We start from the raw sequence: 17355 nt of genomic DNA, 5'->3' as shown, positions 1-17355 counted from the left end.
ACATCACAGAATTTTGCTTGTCTTTTAATGACAACTCCACTGCTGTGTCATAGCTCCATCTTACACAAAAACAGAACTCAGAGGAACTACACTTACAAGCATGACCTGAAAGCAAAGCATAGGCCATCAGAATGCCTCCTCGCCAAACACTCATCTTACACTTATGAGGACATGTGTGAGTATGGCGACTGCGCTTCCTCCCTTTCAAAATGACTTGTTCTGCCTTTCTTACGACCTGAGACTCCCTCCATAGGTTCACCTTTAGACTTGAACGGAAAGACACATATTCTAAACACACACACCAAATGATTCCACGGACACTGGTAAAGCTTTTGTGAGAAAGGGGCACAGAGCGAGGCGAGAAAGACCTTGCCAAATACGCAAAGGTGGCGGCAATCTGACATTACATTGCAAATGATCCAATAATTCAGGGGATAATGACTTGCAACAATGTAAGCATCGCTGATGGGATTTCATTACAACGTCGGGCTGCTGTATACCGTTTAACATCGCCCTAAGAAAGGTCATTATGTTATATCTGAACTGGGAGGTCAGACTGAATAACTAATATTTCGTAACGCCAATGCAGTTTACGCTAGTGATCTAAACTGTCATCAAAATGGATAATAGCCTATCAAGAGTAGGCTACATCTTACCAGCATATCCAAAATTCGCAATTAAAACAGTGAAATTATGGGCAAAAGATAGACAACCATGCACCGCCACATGCCCTCTGCAATGTATCCCCGGAACAATCGATACGACGGTGGTTCCGGAAAACCGAACGCAGCTATTTTAACGATAGCTACTTCTCATTTTCACACTGCTCGTCAAGCACATGCTTGCAGTCTAGCTAGCACAGATGTTTCAGTTCAACAGTGTGCACCATGCTTTACTGTTTATCTGCTTAACTAGCCAGACAGCTAAAATATACATAGCAGCCATGCTATCACTATGAGAACGACTGACGCACACGTCAAGCCTTAAGAGTCTAAAACGCCAGTTCTTCGATATTAACTAGCAATCGTAACGTTGCCATACTGTTAGCGAGCTTACTGTACAATTTGACACTAGTGTATGAGGGTGTTAAAGAGAATCCCCTGGCTAGACCCCCCGTCTCAACACACGCACACGCGATGATCTAACGTGGCCATCAGGGCACATTAGCTAGCGGTCAGATCTATGAATATAAATAGAGAGGATTACGGCTAATGTGGGGCTAACCCCCTGTTTCCACTTAACGTTAACTTGTGATACAAACTGATCAAAATAAACTTGCTTCTCCAGTCGCACCTCACATCCCTCCCGTTTCCCAGCTAGGGAACTAATTAGCAACTATATTAACCAATCAACTGTAAAATAGCTAACGTTAGCTAAACAAGCCAACTAAGGTTACAGCAGACTTGCTACTTGGCTAACCAGCCGGCAGCACATTTAGCCGTACGAAGCTAGCTAGTAAATCGCTGTAGCTTATCGCAACACAAAACCTCTAGAGAAAATTGAGTAATCTAATTAGGTAGCCCACATGCAGACAGAAATTCCTGTGGGTTCAGTCAGCAAACCAGTTATCTGGTTGTTAGCTATCCAATTTTAATGTTAGTTATACACATTTACCAGCTAGGTAGGACATCTAAAAAGCTAGGATTTATCTAGTTAAATATTTAAATTGCGTATGGATAGCTTATCTAGCTCACAGGACAGTTAGGTAGCTAATGTTAACAAACTGGCCTTGATAGTAGCTAGCCAGCTAGTCTGCTGGCCAGCAATATAGCCAAACAGTATTACACTTTGCTAGCTGGCGATGTAGGCACTACATAGCCTCTTAGATTCAACAAATGAACTAGCGAGCTAAATGCCCATGTTAAAATGAGATTGTGCAAGCTAGCTGCTAGGTAGGCGAAAACATGGCCTGGTGACACATGAGCATTCTATTGTTATTAGCTAACCAGAAGGCTACTGAGATTTTAAACGAAGAAAAAAATCCCACCTTGATACAGCCATGCTGATCAACTACGAGCGTCTCTGCGATCTTTTTTGCGATCCGTGCACCGACAGAAAGACACCATGAATTCCCAGAAGTTTTGATTCTGACAATCTCAAAAGATCCGGTGGTTGAAGAGAGGCCCTGGTGTGTCGCGCACCATCCGAATCCAGGCAGTCGTGGGTGCTCCTAATTCATAGCTTCAAAACAGGTTCCCCTTTTCTCTTGTATAGCTTGCTCCACACAGCGATACCTTGGGTTGCACATATATCACTTTAGCGCCTAGATTATCCCTCAGAACTGCTCCTGGACAGGTATTTTAATCTAATCAGATATAAAGAGTAATTTTGTTGTTCACAACAGAGAAGCCAGGAGGCTGGTTTTATATGAGGAGCCATCTTGCATTTATTCCTTCCTCCATGGTAGCCGCAGCCTGATTGGTTACAAGGGCTACGGCTGACCAATCAAAGAGCGCGTTTTAGGAGGACACGGGTTGCAGGGAGAAATTCGGTGCAGGAAATGGAAATCCTCTCGCATATGGACCAAGATCCTCCTCTGTTTGTGTCAGTCATACAGACTCCACCTCTTTCAAGTTCCCGTGTTTTAGCCGAAACTGTCAAATAACGGGGTTGTATCATAATACTGGGCATTAAAGAATGATTTAACATACATAATTAGTTAGGTAAACAGTTATGTAAAGTTAAGTAGTTACTTGGCTGGATACAAAGCATAATGATATTGGTAAGAAATAAATAGCTAAGTTGCCTTTATATCCTTGTCAAACGTCCCAGAGCATATTTTATTCGGCACAGAAGTTTCCTGCATCATAAAGCTTTGCAAACGCTGCTTTGACTATTCGGCTGGGCCAAAGTAATACATTACAAATACAGCAAACTCCACTTAAAAGAAATACTGACATAAGCCTCAACCACAAAGTTATTAAAACACAGGGACAGGATCCATTCTGCTTGTTGAAATCAAAGTCTGTTTTTAACAGTCAATTTGGCCACACTTGCAACATGAAATTAAGGCGTTCAATGAAGTTCAGTGGCACATAATTAAAGAGAACGCACCTGAAATTTAAATACAGTGCATCTCTTATCTTGCACTGATTATCAAAGCACTTAGCACAAAAAACTGACAAAAGTCTTGCAGTCTAGCTAAATTCTGCAGTACCAGTTGACATGGCAGGAATAAGAAAAACACTTTCAACAGACCACATCTTGAGACTTACAATACCATTAAGAACAAAGAAATGAAGATGAGAAATTGGGTATTCCACAGCCCACAATTTTTAAGATTCACTGAGGACCTAAAAGGGCCTCACATCATGAAAATCAATGTGATCAGGCAGGGTAACATCGCACAGAATTCCATGGACACACTGAAATCATTTACATTTTAATTTAGTTAGAAGACATTGGCAGGTTATGGCATTGTAGCTTGAACAGTGCTAGTGATTTCCACAGTCACATTAAATATTTCACATGAAATGCTATTCATATTTTATTTCATAAATTACTGTTTACAATACATAACACATATATTTTATTCCATGACTGAAGAACTTCACTGGCTATAGAACTGTTAGGAAGAAGTGATCAGTGTCTTTTATGTGCTATTTTCAATTTCTTGTTCCCAATTTGCTCTGACTTTTCCGTTTTTATTTCATTCCGTCTGGAATACCGTACATGTACATCACTTTTAGATAATCATAGCAATGCACCATAACAAAGAAGTTTTGATTGATTGAACGTGGCTAAGGGCATTTTTCCATTAATTAAGAAAAATTGTCCAAAAGATGAACACCCTTTTTGCTCTTTAACTTGGAACTCCACTTCTGAAAATCAACCTCTTATAAGAATCATATCATCCTGAACTAATGTGATTCCTCTATGCAAAGTGCACTGTACATTTAAATCAAAATTAAGCAGGTTCATATAGGGTCTATAACTGTATTAAGTAAAACTTTACTTTAGTCTGTATATATCCATTTTTGTAATTAAATAAGCAAACACTAAATGTAATATCTTAATTCAACCATTTATTTTGAAAAATAAGTGTATCAAATACTTTTAGTAGATTTGTTTGAAATGTCAAAATACATACAGCAGTTCCTACTACCTGGCAACACATTACGCCGGTGCTGTGTAATGTCAGATATAGAGTACTTAGACTGCTTAACTAGTGGCTCAAAAACAAATATGTATCTGTCTAATGTTGTTACTGTTTATGTTAACATTTCAAATTATGTTTGACAGAAATACTTTTTTATATTTTCATCCACATTGTTAGTTCATACAGAAAGTAAATCTGCACAAGATGCTTACTCAATGATGGTTGAGTTGTTTAAAACACACACTACCTTGAAAATGAAGCTTCTTTAAGATGATGGATTCCATGTTCATGAGAAACACAAAGTAATTAACCATATCACTAGGGAATATTGTGTCATCATTCCCTAAATGTTAAGACAATTCTTTTGAACAGATTTCTCTGTAATTCCTGTATTCCGTGTATAGTAAGCTCTAAATGGGAAAAAAAAACATTGCTTTGAATTGTTACATAAAACATATTTGGATTGTTTTACTTACATTACATCAGCACTTTCTAAGCTACCCTCAAAATTATGATTACGAAACACAGTTATGCAATATTTGAAAGGAGGGCAGATAGACCATCCGGTACACATGAAAAGAAAATCTCTCAGAATTCAGTTAATCCTATCTTAAAAACATGTTAATAGTGTGGGAGAAAGACATGAAAATAACACCATCCAGCTGCCAAATACAGCAGCATCTTCGAACCTGTTTATTTTTTTCATTCAACCTGGGCACGAGGAACAAGAGTGACAGCATGTTTACATGATATTGAAGGGACACTATGTTTTTGCAGGGACAGCACTGTATGAGCAAATGCTCTTAAAGGGGCAACACTGGTTTGGAGAAGATGGCAACCATGCCCAGCCCAATATGTGGTGGAACTTTAATACGAGATTGAACAGGCACGCTCATTTTGCATATTCCTTTTGCTACAGTGAGTGTGTTTGTTTCTCTGAAGGGGTCGGCAAAAACTTGTTGGAAGACTGTTGATGATGGCCTTTAAAGGGCAACCTTTTGTCAATAACTGGCACTTTAATATTCTGGTGGTATAAAACATTTAGGAAATTTTGTTTTTTAAAAGGTCTGTCTATGCATAATATTTCAGCTTGACTGTAGCTGAACAACCATGTTAGTGGTTATTTTTGGTTCTACTTGATTCATCTACATGAGTTTGCAGGAACTTGCAAGTTGTGCCAGATCTTCTCTCCATTTCTGGATATATATAATGCACAGCAGATACCTGAGGGATTTGTAAGATGGAAAATCTGAAACATATCATGGCAGTGAATTTAGGGCCTCTATCAGACAGCCTTAAGGCTGGTATTGAACATGGTGCTTTTCACTGTCTATCCAGCTGATTTGTTTTGGATCAGTATAGGTAAATCCCCTTGGTTGAGGCATCTTGAGGGTTTAAGGTACACAAATGGGGCACTATTCTCTGCATTACATGATTTCTGTGGACAAAATTCAGTACAAAATATAGGTCATGGCACAAAACGAAAGTTAGACATCATTTCCATTTCATGGCCTGTGACACAGATTTGCATTTTTTGGCATGACATGAGCAATACATAGCACGAAACTGCATTCCACTTGTATGTGACGTTCCACTTCCATTCCAGTTTTGTGTCAAACAATGTTACTTTTTAGCCACAAAAGGAATTACATGTTCATTTTGTGCCACAAAATGTAATTTCTTGCCACATAATGATACGTTGTTCCACAAAATTGAGCATGATGCGGGTGGAATCCTATACTCCTCTTGCTTTCTTTTTTGCCCTCAAAAAAATCCCCTCACATCCTGATGTCAAAAAAGAAAAAAATTCCATTTTCACACCTAGTCATAAAGAGTGTCCTACTAGAAAGTAAAAAGAAGAAACTGCTTCCTGTATGAATAACCTAAATGTGAGAGTTTGTATCAGAGCAATGTCATCTTGTTTTTGTGGGTGTTAGTGCTGCCCCAACTGACACAAATCAATAGGTTGGACATTCCTACATTCCACCCACTTATTTATTTGTTGCAGCTGAGACTATAGTACTTCAAATTACAAAATAAATACAGTGAATGAATGAAACTGCACAAACACATTAACCCCTCTTCTTGGAGATTTGGTGCTATATATGCTATTGATACAGTTTGTGATGCTGGGAGCACCACAGCAATTCCATCTAAAATGGCTGCTTGACATTGGCATTTGAATATATTTCCCAGCTTTATGTAATGAATAGAATCCACCCTGTTGCTCAATTTATATGGCTATTAAACTTAGGGTTATAAAATGAACACTGCCAGCCCTAGTAGTATTGCTCCTGCACACAGCTGGCGTTGAGGGTGCTGTATTCTCTGTCATTCCTTTCTCTGTTAGTCATGCATTTGGGCTGATCTGTTTCTGTAGAACCGACTCAGTTTGATCTTTATTCAGGCATTTATGTTTTCTGACTGAAATTCCCAGAGCTGTAGCGCAGAGGCACTGCAGTGATAACTGTTCTGAAGATCTCAGACTTGTACAATGAACTGCTTGCTGCAGTCTACACATGGAAAGGTAGCAGGGCAATACAGAATTTGCAAGGCCAGCTTGATGTTAGAAATTCCTTCAAGAACAGCAGGGGCTGGGTATATTGATATTGTTAGTAAATGTTGCAGGTAAATGCAGTTGCAGGTGAATATATAGAGGGAAATGACTAATACCTCTTTGGATGATGTTTTTTTCCGGGACAGAGTGGGTACATTTGAACCTTTGATTTGATTCACCATCCTTCTTTGATATTGGAGAGTGTGAGAAATGCAATTCACTTTTCATGTCTAGGCATATTTTACCTGGTTGTCACTGTTACTTTGTAATCTATCATACCTCTCTCACTCTCTCTATCACAAACATACACATATTCATGTTTATTTTTTCTGCTTAGCTGTATCATACTGCTAATCATTTGCTTAGCAGATGTATAAGTCAGTCTGGATAAGGACAGCATACATTTTCACACATCCAACTGTCCAGCACTTAGTGGAGACACTGATTAAATACCTTTCTCAAAGGTACAGTGGCAGTGCCCTACCCAAGATCTGAACCCACAGCCAGCTGGTTAAAAGATGAATCCCCTTACCACGTCAAGACCCTGCAGTCCCTACTATATTTCCATTTCCCAGTTTACCTGTTGTTTTCAGCTCCCCTACCTATTCAATAAGTATTTTCTATAGTTTTAGCAGTTACATTTCATCCACACTGCTTTGGCATGGCCACCATAGATGAGTTCAATCTAGCTATTCTTCTTTTCTCTATATTTCTTTCTGGATGTAACTGTCAAATGCACGGTACCTTTGAGGAATATCTGTCATAGTGAATGGTCTACAGATGGTTGGTATTCAAGAAAATCACACAGCTGTTTTGTCACTGTGGTTTAGTATGGCCAAGTACTGCATTCTGAACCATGACTGGGATTAAAACCCTCCATTTCATCCAAATACAAATCCCTCTCAGCAATGCATACATTTTTGTTAAAGATGAGATTTTTTTAGACGTTTTGCAGGAGGGCAAGATGCATGTGCTGGCCAGGGAAGGCTCTGATTATAACTGTGAAGGTCCAGTGAGTGACCACTCTACCTGCCAGCAAGATATCATCACATGAAGACTGTCGACTGCTTAGTAGACACAACGTAAGTGTTTCACATATGCAAGGTATTGCTGCTTGTGTTCACTTACCAGACCGAACCCATTTGTCACCCTGTAAGGTCCTGTTGGAACATATATAAGCAAACCCTCTGAACCTCATCAGTATAAGAGCAGTGACCAACATGAGAATGGAGGAAAAAAAAATATATACATATATATCACACGTTAAGCCCTGACCACCTCACCAAACTTTGACACATACAAAGGGCTGTTAATAAACCTATGACATTATTTCAGTTCATCTGTCCTGCATGCACAAATAATGCGATTATCCCTCTGTGAGGCCAGTGCTGTCTGTGCTGCCACTACACAGCCTCTATGTACTAAACACATTATTATGAAGTCACTTGGTTAAAACCACACTGCATGTCTGCCAATAAATGCTACCATTCTAAGTGTCTGCTATCTATTTGGTTCAACATAAAACAAAGTTCACAAGCTTCAACACATCAATTTTTGCTCACACAAGCCCTCATGCACCAGTGGTTTGACATGCTCCATGTCATCCATAGGCTACTTTGATTATATTTGAAATAATTAAAATAAGATAAAAGATGAGACTTGTACAATGGTTAAGACTCAGTAACTAATTTGAAAATCAGTGACATCCTGTGGGTACTCTCACAACTGCAATTTAAAGTTGTTTTAAGATGTCATTTATGGTAAGCCATTTTAACATTTTTTTCCTCATGAATAACTAGTTGCAATTCAGATACATCATGTAAAATTTAAAAACTTAAGCTCTTAAATGAAATTAACCAGTTCAAGGGGGAAAAGTATGACAAAGTAGTAGAATTCAACATGTACATTTGAATTATAACATGTTGATATTAACCTACAAGTTAAATGTCCATTCAATGGTCCATCAATAGTTAATTTAAGTGAAAATGTATAGTTAAAATATGATTCTTGAATCAAATACTTATTATGATAAGCTTATCAGTATTCTAATTAGAAAACTTACAAAACATCTTCAGAGTAGCTTCATTCATTCATGTAATTTCCCAGTTTGCACAGAGCATCACCAGTGGAAATATAAATTAATATCATTGAAGTCATTTTTCACAGGTTGTAACTGGAATATTTGTTATAAGTAACAGATTTTAAATGAGTTGAGATTCCATCTTTACTTGTTATAAATCCACTTTAATTGGAATTCTCAATATAAAGGAATCCAAAATGACATCAATAATACAACCAATACCAATAGTAATTGCAGTTGTTGACATGAAGGATTACATTTTCACATGCTGAAATTTAATTGTATGTTGTAATTCTGGTGAAGAAACTTAACATATAACTTTAATATATACCTTAATATTTAATCTTCTTGAATTACATAAATACTTCCTGAATTACTAAAGTACTAAAAGGCCTCAGATATTAGAAATTCAATATTCCCATTACAACTGAATTACATTCAGCAACTTTAAACTTTCAAATAGTTTGTCACAGTCATTAAATATTTCCATTACACTACCTATGCAAGAAGGCATGCAAATGGATATGCATTCAGCATGTCAAATATATAATTTTGCAACTCTCAGAAAACACAACTGAAGAAATCTGGGCTCTCAGAGTTTGATGCAAATTATCTGGTGGTCTAAATAGTTTGTCAATCACACAATAATGTAAACTTGGTCTATTCTTTGCTGTGATATTTTAACTCTCTATTGGCTTTCATACTGACATTGAAGACTTATGAATAAAAACCTTACCTACAACCATGTGCTTAATAGTGATAAATAAGCACAGACCACTCCTACTCATAGAGAGGAGTGCTGCTACCCACTTTTCCCTTCTTTTTTATGACCAAACATAAATTAATCAGACCTTTAATTTACTGAGCAATGTCAACAGCACGCTGACAGTGGATTGAATTACTTAATAGGTATTAAATTTGACATCTGTACATACGTTAAAGATGGGATATTATTTCCAGGTGCATTTTCAAACCTGACAGATGGCTGGTAAGGACAGCTACATTATCTCCACCCAGAGGATGTGATGACATCTGAAGATCAGCAGGATGGACTGGGTGACCATCCATCCTACATTCTGTAATCCACGGTAAAATGATAACAGCTATCACTTATCTTTAGAAAGACTGTCTTGACCTAAAAAGGCCATTTGATAATGACTGGAAAGAACTCATATAATACAGCTTACAACACATTAATAAAATCTGAATGTATAAAGTCTTACTGGAAAGACCAAGTCATTTACAGGAATGTCATAAGCAACCTGCAAAGTCATCAACTAAAGCAAACTACAGCAAAGGGAACAGAATATAAGAATACAACTTACAAGTTGCTTTTTATTTAAAATAGCCTTTTCAAAGTGCATAGCACTCACTGCAAATTCACATACTCAGGAAGATGTAAACAGACATTTTTCTCACCATTAATTACAGGGTTCTAAATGCAGATCATACAAAAAATATTTTACTGAGATGAATGCAATACTGTCAAACTAAAAAGGTGCTGACAGCTAATGTGGAACTCTGTTACTTGATGAGGTAGCATACTGTGGAATGCAAGGATGCACTTTCTGTTCAGTTACCACATTACAGAATCCTATGGCTGAATACTGTAACATGGCTCAAATCAACACTGAACACAGGCTAATAAAGAAAAAACAAATGAAATACTGTAGCATTAACCAATAATTTAAGTGTTCCAAAAATTTTACATTCAATGCTAATGAGGTAGCTGTGCTTTCACAAATACTGGGCTGGGGCTAGATGCAATTTGGAATGATGTATATGATCATGAATTTTCACCCCACCTTCATCTGTTATTAGATATCAGATAAACATGCTCTCTTTGTTTCTAAAAAAAAAAAAAAAAAGGACCTACAACATCCAAGTAATTATATTGCACAAAATATGTCAAGTGAGGCGTAAGTTTACACAACACAGTGCTGAACTCTGATCTTTTTCTTCTTTATACTTTTAAATTAAAAACATTTTGAAGCTTAACACTGTTCTGCGGCTCAGTTATCCCCTCCTATTCAAAAGTAAACTGGGGAAAAAGACATGTCCTTTTTGAACTCTACACACTCCCCACTCCACCAGAAACAGGCAAGAATCCACCTCTACGTGGCAATGACGATCACCTGTCAAAGCAAGGGGCAGCGCAGGTATAGTGTGTGTTAACCTGGTAGCCCCTGTTAAAGGGTAGGTTGACCTTGGCATCTAGTGGGGCAGGGTGCGCATGGGTTATTGGCTGAAGGTGGTCATGTGATTGGGCACCTTTCTGCAGCACACCAGGGTGGGGCATGAAGGAGGCGTTTGCATGGGCAGAGCCTGGCATGGGCTGACAGGTCTGTTGTGCTAACTGCAGAGTGGGGTGGGGCAGGTACTGGGGCACAGTGGACACCTGTCCTGGGCCATGGAACAGTGCTTGACTGGACTGGGAGTTGGACTGCTGAAGCTTCTGTTTGTTTGCTTCCTTCACATCACTGTCGTGTGCTCTGTAGAAAGAAAAGAAAAATATGAAACAGTATAGTGTTTCATTCCTGGGCAGTGTCCATTAAAGACTGCCTTTCACAATTTATTCAATTTTAAGAAATCCAAATTTTAAAAAAAAACATGAATACTCATTACTGTCTCTGATGCTAGACTGTACAGATGCCCTCTGCTCACTGTACCCAAGAATACTGAGTTTTGTAAAATATTGTAAACCTGTTTGCTCACTTAAAAAAAAAAAAAAAAATCAGTTATAGGGAGCATAATGTGTGTGTGCTGGTGACCGTTGTTCCACATTAACAACAAATGTCAGTAAAGAATGAGAACATGACACAGGTAAGGGACACCCACATGAGGAGGCGCTCAGTACAGGCTACAAGGTGATCCCAGGAGTAGGCGGTGAGCCGCTGCAGCCGGGAGGGCCAGGTAGGGGACAGGCGCAAGACAATACGGGAAGACGCCACACATGCTGCAGCCACCAAAGATGGCACATAGTTTAGGAATGCCTGGTCTGTAGAAAAGACAAGAGCATATCCCATGATGCATACAAAACTATGCTTTACGAGATCAGCTAAGAGGTTGATGTGGCTTTCTTGGGTTTAAAATTTACAGCTTTCTTGCTACATGAAAACAATGACAATGAAAAGCAGACTAACCTTGGAGTGAGACCTCCAAGAAGTAGTCGGCGTATTTGGCCATGTAGAGCCCGGTTTTCTCCAGGCTGACCACGGGCCAGCCACCGTGCAGGTCGGACTCATGGACGGCAATGGACAGGTAGTACTCTATGAAGTGGGCAGCCGTGGGCAGGTAGAGATTCCACTGGAAGGTCTCCAGCAGCAGCAGCTCCATGTGCAGAAGGTTCTGCTTCGTCAGGACCAGGTTCACGGAGCTCATGCAGTCCAGGCTGTTGAGTGTGTCCAGTTTTGGGACACGATCCTCCCTCTCTTCAAACTTGCCTGGAACAAAACATCATCATCATCATCATCATCATCATCATCATCATTGTAGTCAAACTAGAAAGCACTTATTAGCATTAACCCATGTTAACATACATAGCTAGCTTGACATATTATTCATTTTTGAAGCAGGATATTTACTAAGGTGGCTGTCCTTACAACAGCAATGTAGAATTTAAAACATGCAGGCAAACTTTTTTGCTTACTGCCAATCTATGACACGGACCTGCTCATTCAAAACAAATCAGGAAGACAAACCGGAGGAAACACCAAACACAGGTATTTAAAATTAAATGCTAAAGACCTTCTTTCACTTGTGGGTAGGGTGAGCAATTTGATGACGTTTTAATGAGCTACTGGAGCAATTAAGCTACTTCACCTACTTTCAAGGTGAAGCTACTGAGTGGTGTACTTACTTGCCAGCAGCAGACAGGAGAGTGCGACCATGTGCAGCTGCTGCACAGATATATCATAGCGATCCATGACCAGGTCAAGAAGGTAGACTGCCAGGTGCCTGGCTGTGGGACAGAGCCTGAAGCGATTGCTTATGACTGCAATCAGATCTGCGAAATAACGCCGGAGACTGAGCTGGGGGGACTGGCCTTTGTAGGAAGGCAACTTGAGCTCCTATGGGAAACACAGTGTTTTGTAACACAGCTTACGAACGATGTATTAAAAAGCAACTCCTAATCCAAACCTATGCAAAACCACCAGACTTGAATACATTCCCAAAATATAGGTCAAACATGGTCTCATTAACATATAAATACACACTTTGGTTTATTTCTTCCCCTTCCATTCAGTGTGCTCAAAGTTCTGCCCTTAACCTCTTTACTAGTCCATACATTTATTTAATTTGCTATTCTGGGGTAAAACGACACATACCTGAAGACTACACAAGTACTCCATGTTAACATATTTCCTGCAGAACATTTAGGCAAATGCATCAGCATCAATGGATCTACAACTAATTGGATCGTTTGAGCCAGGTGCAGCTGATATAAATGCCACTGCAGATACAAGCATTGCAGGAGTTTGACACCCCTGTAGCAGGGCGTTAGTTCACAACTTGGCGCAATACAAAACGACAGTGAAGTCAATACCATTAATGATGTTCTAATTTTTCACAAAGATGTCCCAAATATATAGTGCCCCATCTAACAAAATCGTACCAGCTACCACAAAATTCCCGCGTCTACAGACATGAGAATGCGAGGGGGGAAAAAGACACACAGCACACATACTTTGTTGCGAAGAGCTTGGTATATGTCTCCGGCAAGTTGCCCTTTCCACCACTGGCCCTCCAGCTCCATTGGAGATAAAGTGTGGAGATCCCCTGTAAGAGCAAATATTTGTCTTTGTATGCTTCTTCTAAAACTCGTGCGTAGCACGGACCCGAACATAACCCATACTTAAAAATACTTAAGATTCCAGCATTGACACGTTGAAGTTGGCCACCTTTTATAGCTGCAAAGCACCAATTCAATGCCAATTTAGAATAGCTGTCGCTTGACATGCGCCAGTGAAATAAGAAACCCCTTTATTAGGCTTGCTACCTCTTATTGGTTTTGAGATTTGGATCCACCTCTGCGTGCCAAACAGATTTTGTCAAAGGGGTGAAACAGCTGTGTTCCCCCACTTCATCCATAGGTTCCTAGTTAGATCAAATGCTAACTAAACAAACTGTGTTAATAAGTGTGCTACTTGTGGGAGGTATCACTGTTGTCAATTAAACAATAACAAAGTCGTTTAACAGGGCCAGAGTAACATTATACATGATTTGAATGTTTCGCGGGTTGAAAAGTTAATAACACTAACCTAAAAGTCTATATCGCCATTTCCTTGAAAGCCAAAATACCCTCAACAGTAAGATTTCCCCTAAAAGCCTCACTGTCACCTTGCCTGATAACCACCTAGCTTGATGGTTTGGTACAGTGGTTAGCAACTATTAGCTAGCTAACATTTAAAACTCTCTGACTGAAAATCCAAGTTGTTCAGATAAGCGTTCTGAAAGCGCTGAGACAGAAAGAACCTGAAACTTACCGAAGCACAATCAACATTCAACACAACTTTTAATAATCGCAAAGCAATCTTCTGATTTATTAACTTGACGTGCAATGTGTACGGACTTTTATCAAGACGCCGTGAAGTTTGTCTCCTCCATTGTTAACGGAGTCTCTTGTACAATGCACGGCAATGGACACACATGCACGAACGCTCTTGCCAATTGAAACGCCCCTTACATTCCTTGGTTCTCTAAAACATCCAATCAAGGATTAGGATTCATGGACGTCGGCACAGGAACTACAACTTGTAAAAGAGAAAAAATCGGTTTAAAAACTTTAGTAAACCGTGGACTTTAAAAAAAAATCAAAGCTGCGCCGATTGTGCGAGTAGTCATTAACGTGTAAGGTATGCGAACCGGCGAGTGAAGTGAACTAACTAAACAGATAAATCCTGACAGTGTACACGTTAAGCGAATCTGCGCAAAATCAGCATTGATTCAAAATCTCGTCAAACTACAACATCGTGTAGCTCTGTCACTTTATTTGGAGCTGCTACTGTCATATTTTCGACTTTGGTGGAGGTTGTTTTTGAAGGCGTCATGCTGCCTAGATCGCCTTTCCTATATGAATACCTCACCTCATTGATCGTTCCTCATTCATATCTTCATTTTATGAAGATGACTAACTCCACCAAGAAACTCGCTACATTGCTGCCGACTCAACCCCCGACTATCCAACTATTTGTTTATTTATTTATAAGATATACCTTTATCAAGAGCGACTTACAAGGTCATCCTGGTAAAGGCATTTTGCAAGAGAAGAACAAGAACATAGGTACGTCAAGATGAGAAACTGTGCTGCTCCATACTTGCTTGCTTCAGTGCATTAATTAACCTGAATGTGAGCATAGCTGTTCTGACGTGGGCGTATACCCAAATAAAGATCCATAAGACCGACATAAATAATAATAATAAATTCATTCATTCAAAAATAATAAATTCATAAGATTAACATTCTCCAATCAATCAAACATTTATTCAAATTGCCAGGCGAAACATTGGGTCACAGTTTTTCCTTTAACTCAGATAATGAAATTAAAATAAGGGCAGTATTGTGCTAATCAAACACATGAACACGTGAACGTAAGTCTTTGTTTTTCTTTGTACGTGTGTTCTTTTTAGTGGTGTGTATGCTTGTTGAACACATTCTGATACAGTTAAATTGTTACAGCTGTGATTATGTCCTAATATGTTTATAGTGTTAACATCCAATTAATATAAATCTAAAGCTAACATAGAAGAATTGAATAGAGTGTGGAAAAAATAAGTGTTAAAGCATTTGGTGAAAAAAACTAAGTGGCCTTCCCTTCAGAGAGAAACTACAACAATGAAAGTAACTTTTTCTCTACTTCTCTTGCACATCATCTCTTTCAAGCAGAAAGACTGTCAAAGATCCTATACTCCTATAAACTGTGTCCTGGTACCACACAACCGGCGATTCTTCTATCTAGAGAGACATAGTACAGGGTCTTTGTTTGTGATAAACATTCATGGATGACAGTGAACAAACTTTACACCTTTGAACCTTTGAACCTTTACACACGTTCCTTTTAAGGGAGATCTCATATTTGAGAATAGTATACAGATTCTTCAATAATCTGTGTATAATGTAATTAACCAAGTTTATCAATACATTTATAGACACACGTGGTTATTAACAGGTGCATGAAATCACAGAAATAATATTTTGCAATGTTTGGCTCTAGTGACAGCATCAGTGATAACTAGAGAGAGAGAGAAAAGTAGTTTTCACACCTGATACAAACTGTACCCAGGTATGCATGAACCTTTTCAAGTGGACCCTGACACAGTGTTCACACTAATCAACTGAACTGGACTTTGGGGTCAAGTGTACTTGGATCCGGGCCCAGGTCCCTGATGTGAAAGTCCCCAGAGGCCCATATGAAATGAACACATGGAGCAGGGAGCAGAAGAAACCAGAAGCTTTGGGCAAAATGATCCAAAAGTAAATCAGTGGCAAGGTATCAGCCTGCTTTGATGTTGCCAGGGTTACGACTAAATGGGATCTGGAAGAAACAGCTATACAAATACACGCCCAGCATTTGTCCAGGAAGTGCTCCCCTGCTGCATTTCCTGTATCACAGAATACGTCAATTATTTCTGCTTCAGATACATCAACTTATATCTCTTTTTATGAAGCAGGTATGGCACACCAGAATATTCCTGATCTGTGAACACGTCTGAACTGTATACATCTGTTTATTTGCCTAGGATATTCCTTTATACTGTCCATTTGACACTGTATACATTTTTATATATTTCACATTTATACATGCTTACTGTAGAAGTGTCAGTTAAGGGACACTAATTTCCCATAGGAAAACTGAACCAGCAATACTCCTGCTACAACTGCAGTAGTATTCTGTCATCATCATCATCATCATTATCATCATCATCATCATCATCTCTTTTGTTTCTTGTTACTTTTTGTGTGTTCATTTTTTCTCTGCTGGTTCATTGTTTGCTGTAAACTTTACATGCTATCTGCCTTGTTTGTATTTCTCCGACTGGACTTTCTGTTGTACATTTGGCTCAAGGTATAACTGTCTAAGTATGTCTATGAGGCTGACATTCAGTTCTATAATAAAATAATCTGATGATTTAGCTAAAGGACAAATCATTCTCCAATGATTGTCATAGTCTGACATACACTATTTGGCCAAAAGTATGTGACCATCACACCTATATGAGCTTATTGGACATCCCATTCCAAAACCATGGGCATTAATATGCATTCCCCCGCCCGCAGCTATAACAGCCTCCACTCTTCTGGGAAGGCTTTCCACAAGATTTTGGAGTGTGTCTGTGGGAATTTGTGCCCATTCAGCCAAAAGAGCATTTGTGAGGTCAGGCACTGATGTTTGATGAGAAGGTCTGGCCTGCAATCGGCGTTCTAATTCATCCCAAAGGTGTTCACTGGGGTTGAGGTCAGGGCTCTGTGCAGGCCACTACAGTTCCTCCACACCAAACTCGTCAAACCATGTCTTTATGGACGTTGCTTTGTGCACAGTCATGCTGGAACAGGAAAAGGCCTTCCTCAAACTGTTGCAACAAAGTTGGAAGCATACAATTGTCTAAAATGTCTTTGTA

At 39.1% G+C, this 17355-nt stretch overlaps 2 protein-coding genes across 2 annotated transcripts in view; both read right to left on the bottom strand.

Moving 5' to 3' along the window:
• Positions 1-2001, bottom strand: part of btaf1 (BTAF1 RNA polymerase II, B-TFIID transcription factor-associated) — a 29247-nt gene extending 27246 nt beyond the window's left edge. The window contains exon 1 of the mRNA XM_036546731.1: positions 1988-2001. Within this exon, the coding sequence (XP_036402624.1) occupies positions 1988-2001 (14 nt within the window). The remainder of the gene's footprint in view (positions 1-1987) is intronic.
• An 8866-nt stretch (positions 2002-10867) lies between these two features.
• On the bottom strand, positions 10868-14274 carry ccnj (cyclin J). The gene is made up of 6 exons (XM_036547380.1): positions 14223-14274; positions 13424-13515; positions 12596-12806; positions 11880-12179; positions 11575-11734; positions 10868-11228 (listed from the first exon to the last, which is right to left on the bottom strand). Exons 2-6 carry the CDS (start codon positions 13490-13492, stop codon positions 10868-10870), a joined length of 1101 nt encoding a protein of 366 aa, XP_036403273.1. The 5' UTR covers positions 13493-13515; positions 14223-14274.
• Between the last annotated feature and the right edge of the window lie 3081 nt (positions 14275-17355).

Source organism: Megalops cyprinoides, chromosome 15, assembly GCF_013368585.1.
Source record: "Megalops cyprinoides isolate fMegCyp1 chromosome 15, fMegCyp1.pri, whole genome shotgun sequence".
NCBI lineage: Eukaryota > Metazoa > Chordata > Actinopteri > Elopiformes > Megalopidae > Megalops > Megalops cyprinoides.
The sequence above is the reverse complement of the archived record's forward strand: the minus strand, read 5'-3'. Positions and strand labels throughout refer to the sequence as shown.

Bases quoted from the DNA above. Each gene is read 5' to 3' on its own strand.
- ccnj (XM_036547380.1), bottom strand. From the start codon at position 13,492: ATGGAGCTGGAGGGCCAGTGGTGGAAAGGGCAACTTGCCGGAGACATA. The intron at 12,807-13,423 runs GTATGTGTGCTG...TGTTTCCCATAG, and splicing joins ACCAAGCTCTTCGCAACAAA to GAGCTCAAGTTGCCTTCCTA. The intron at 11,229-11,574 runs GTGGGTGTCCCT...TTCTTTCTACAG, and splicing joins TGTACTGAGCGCCTCCTCAT to AGCACACGACAGTGATGTGA.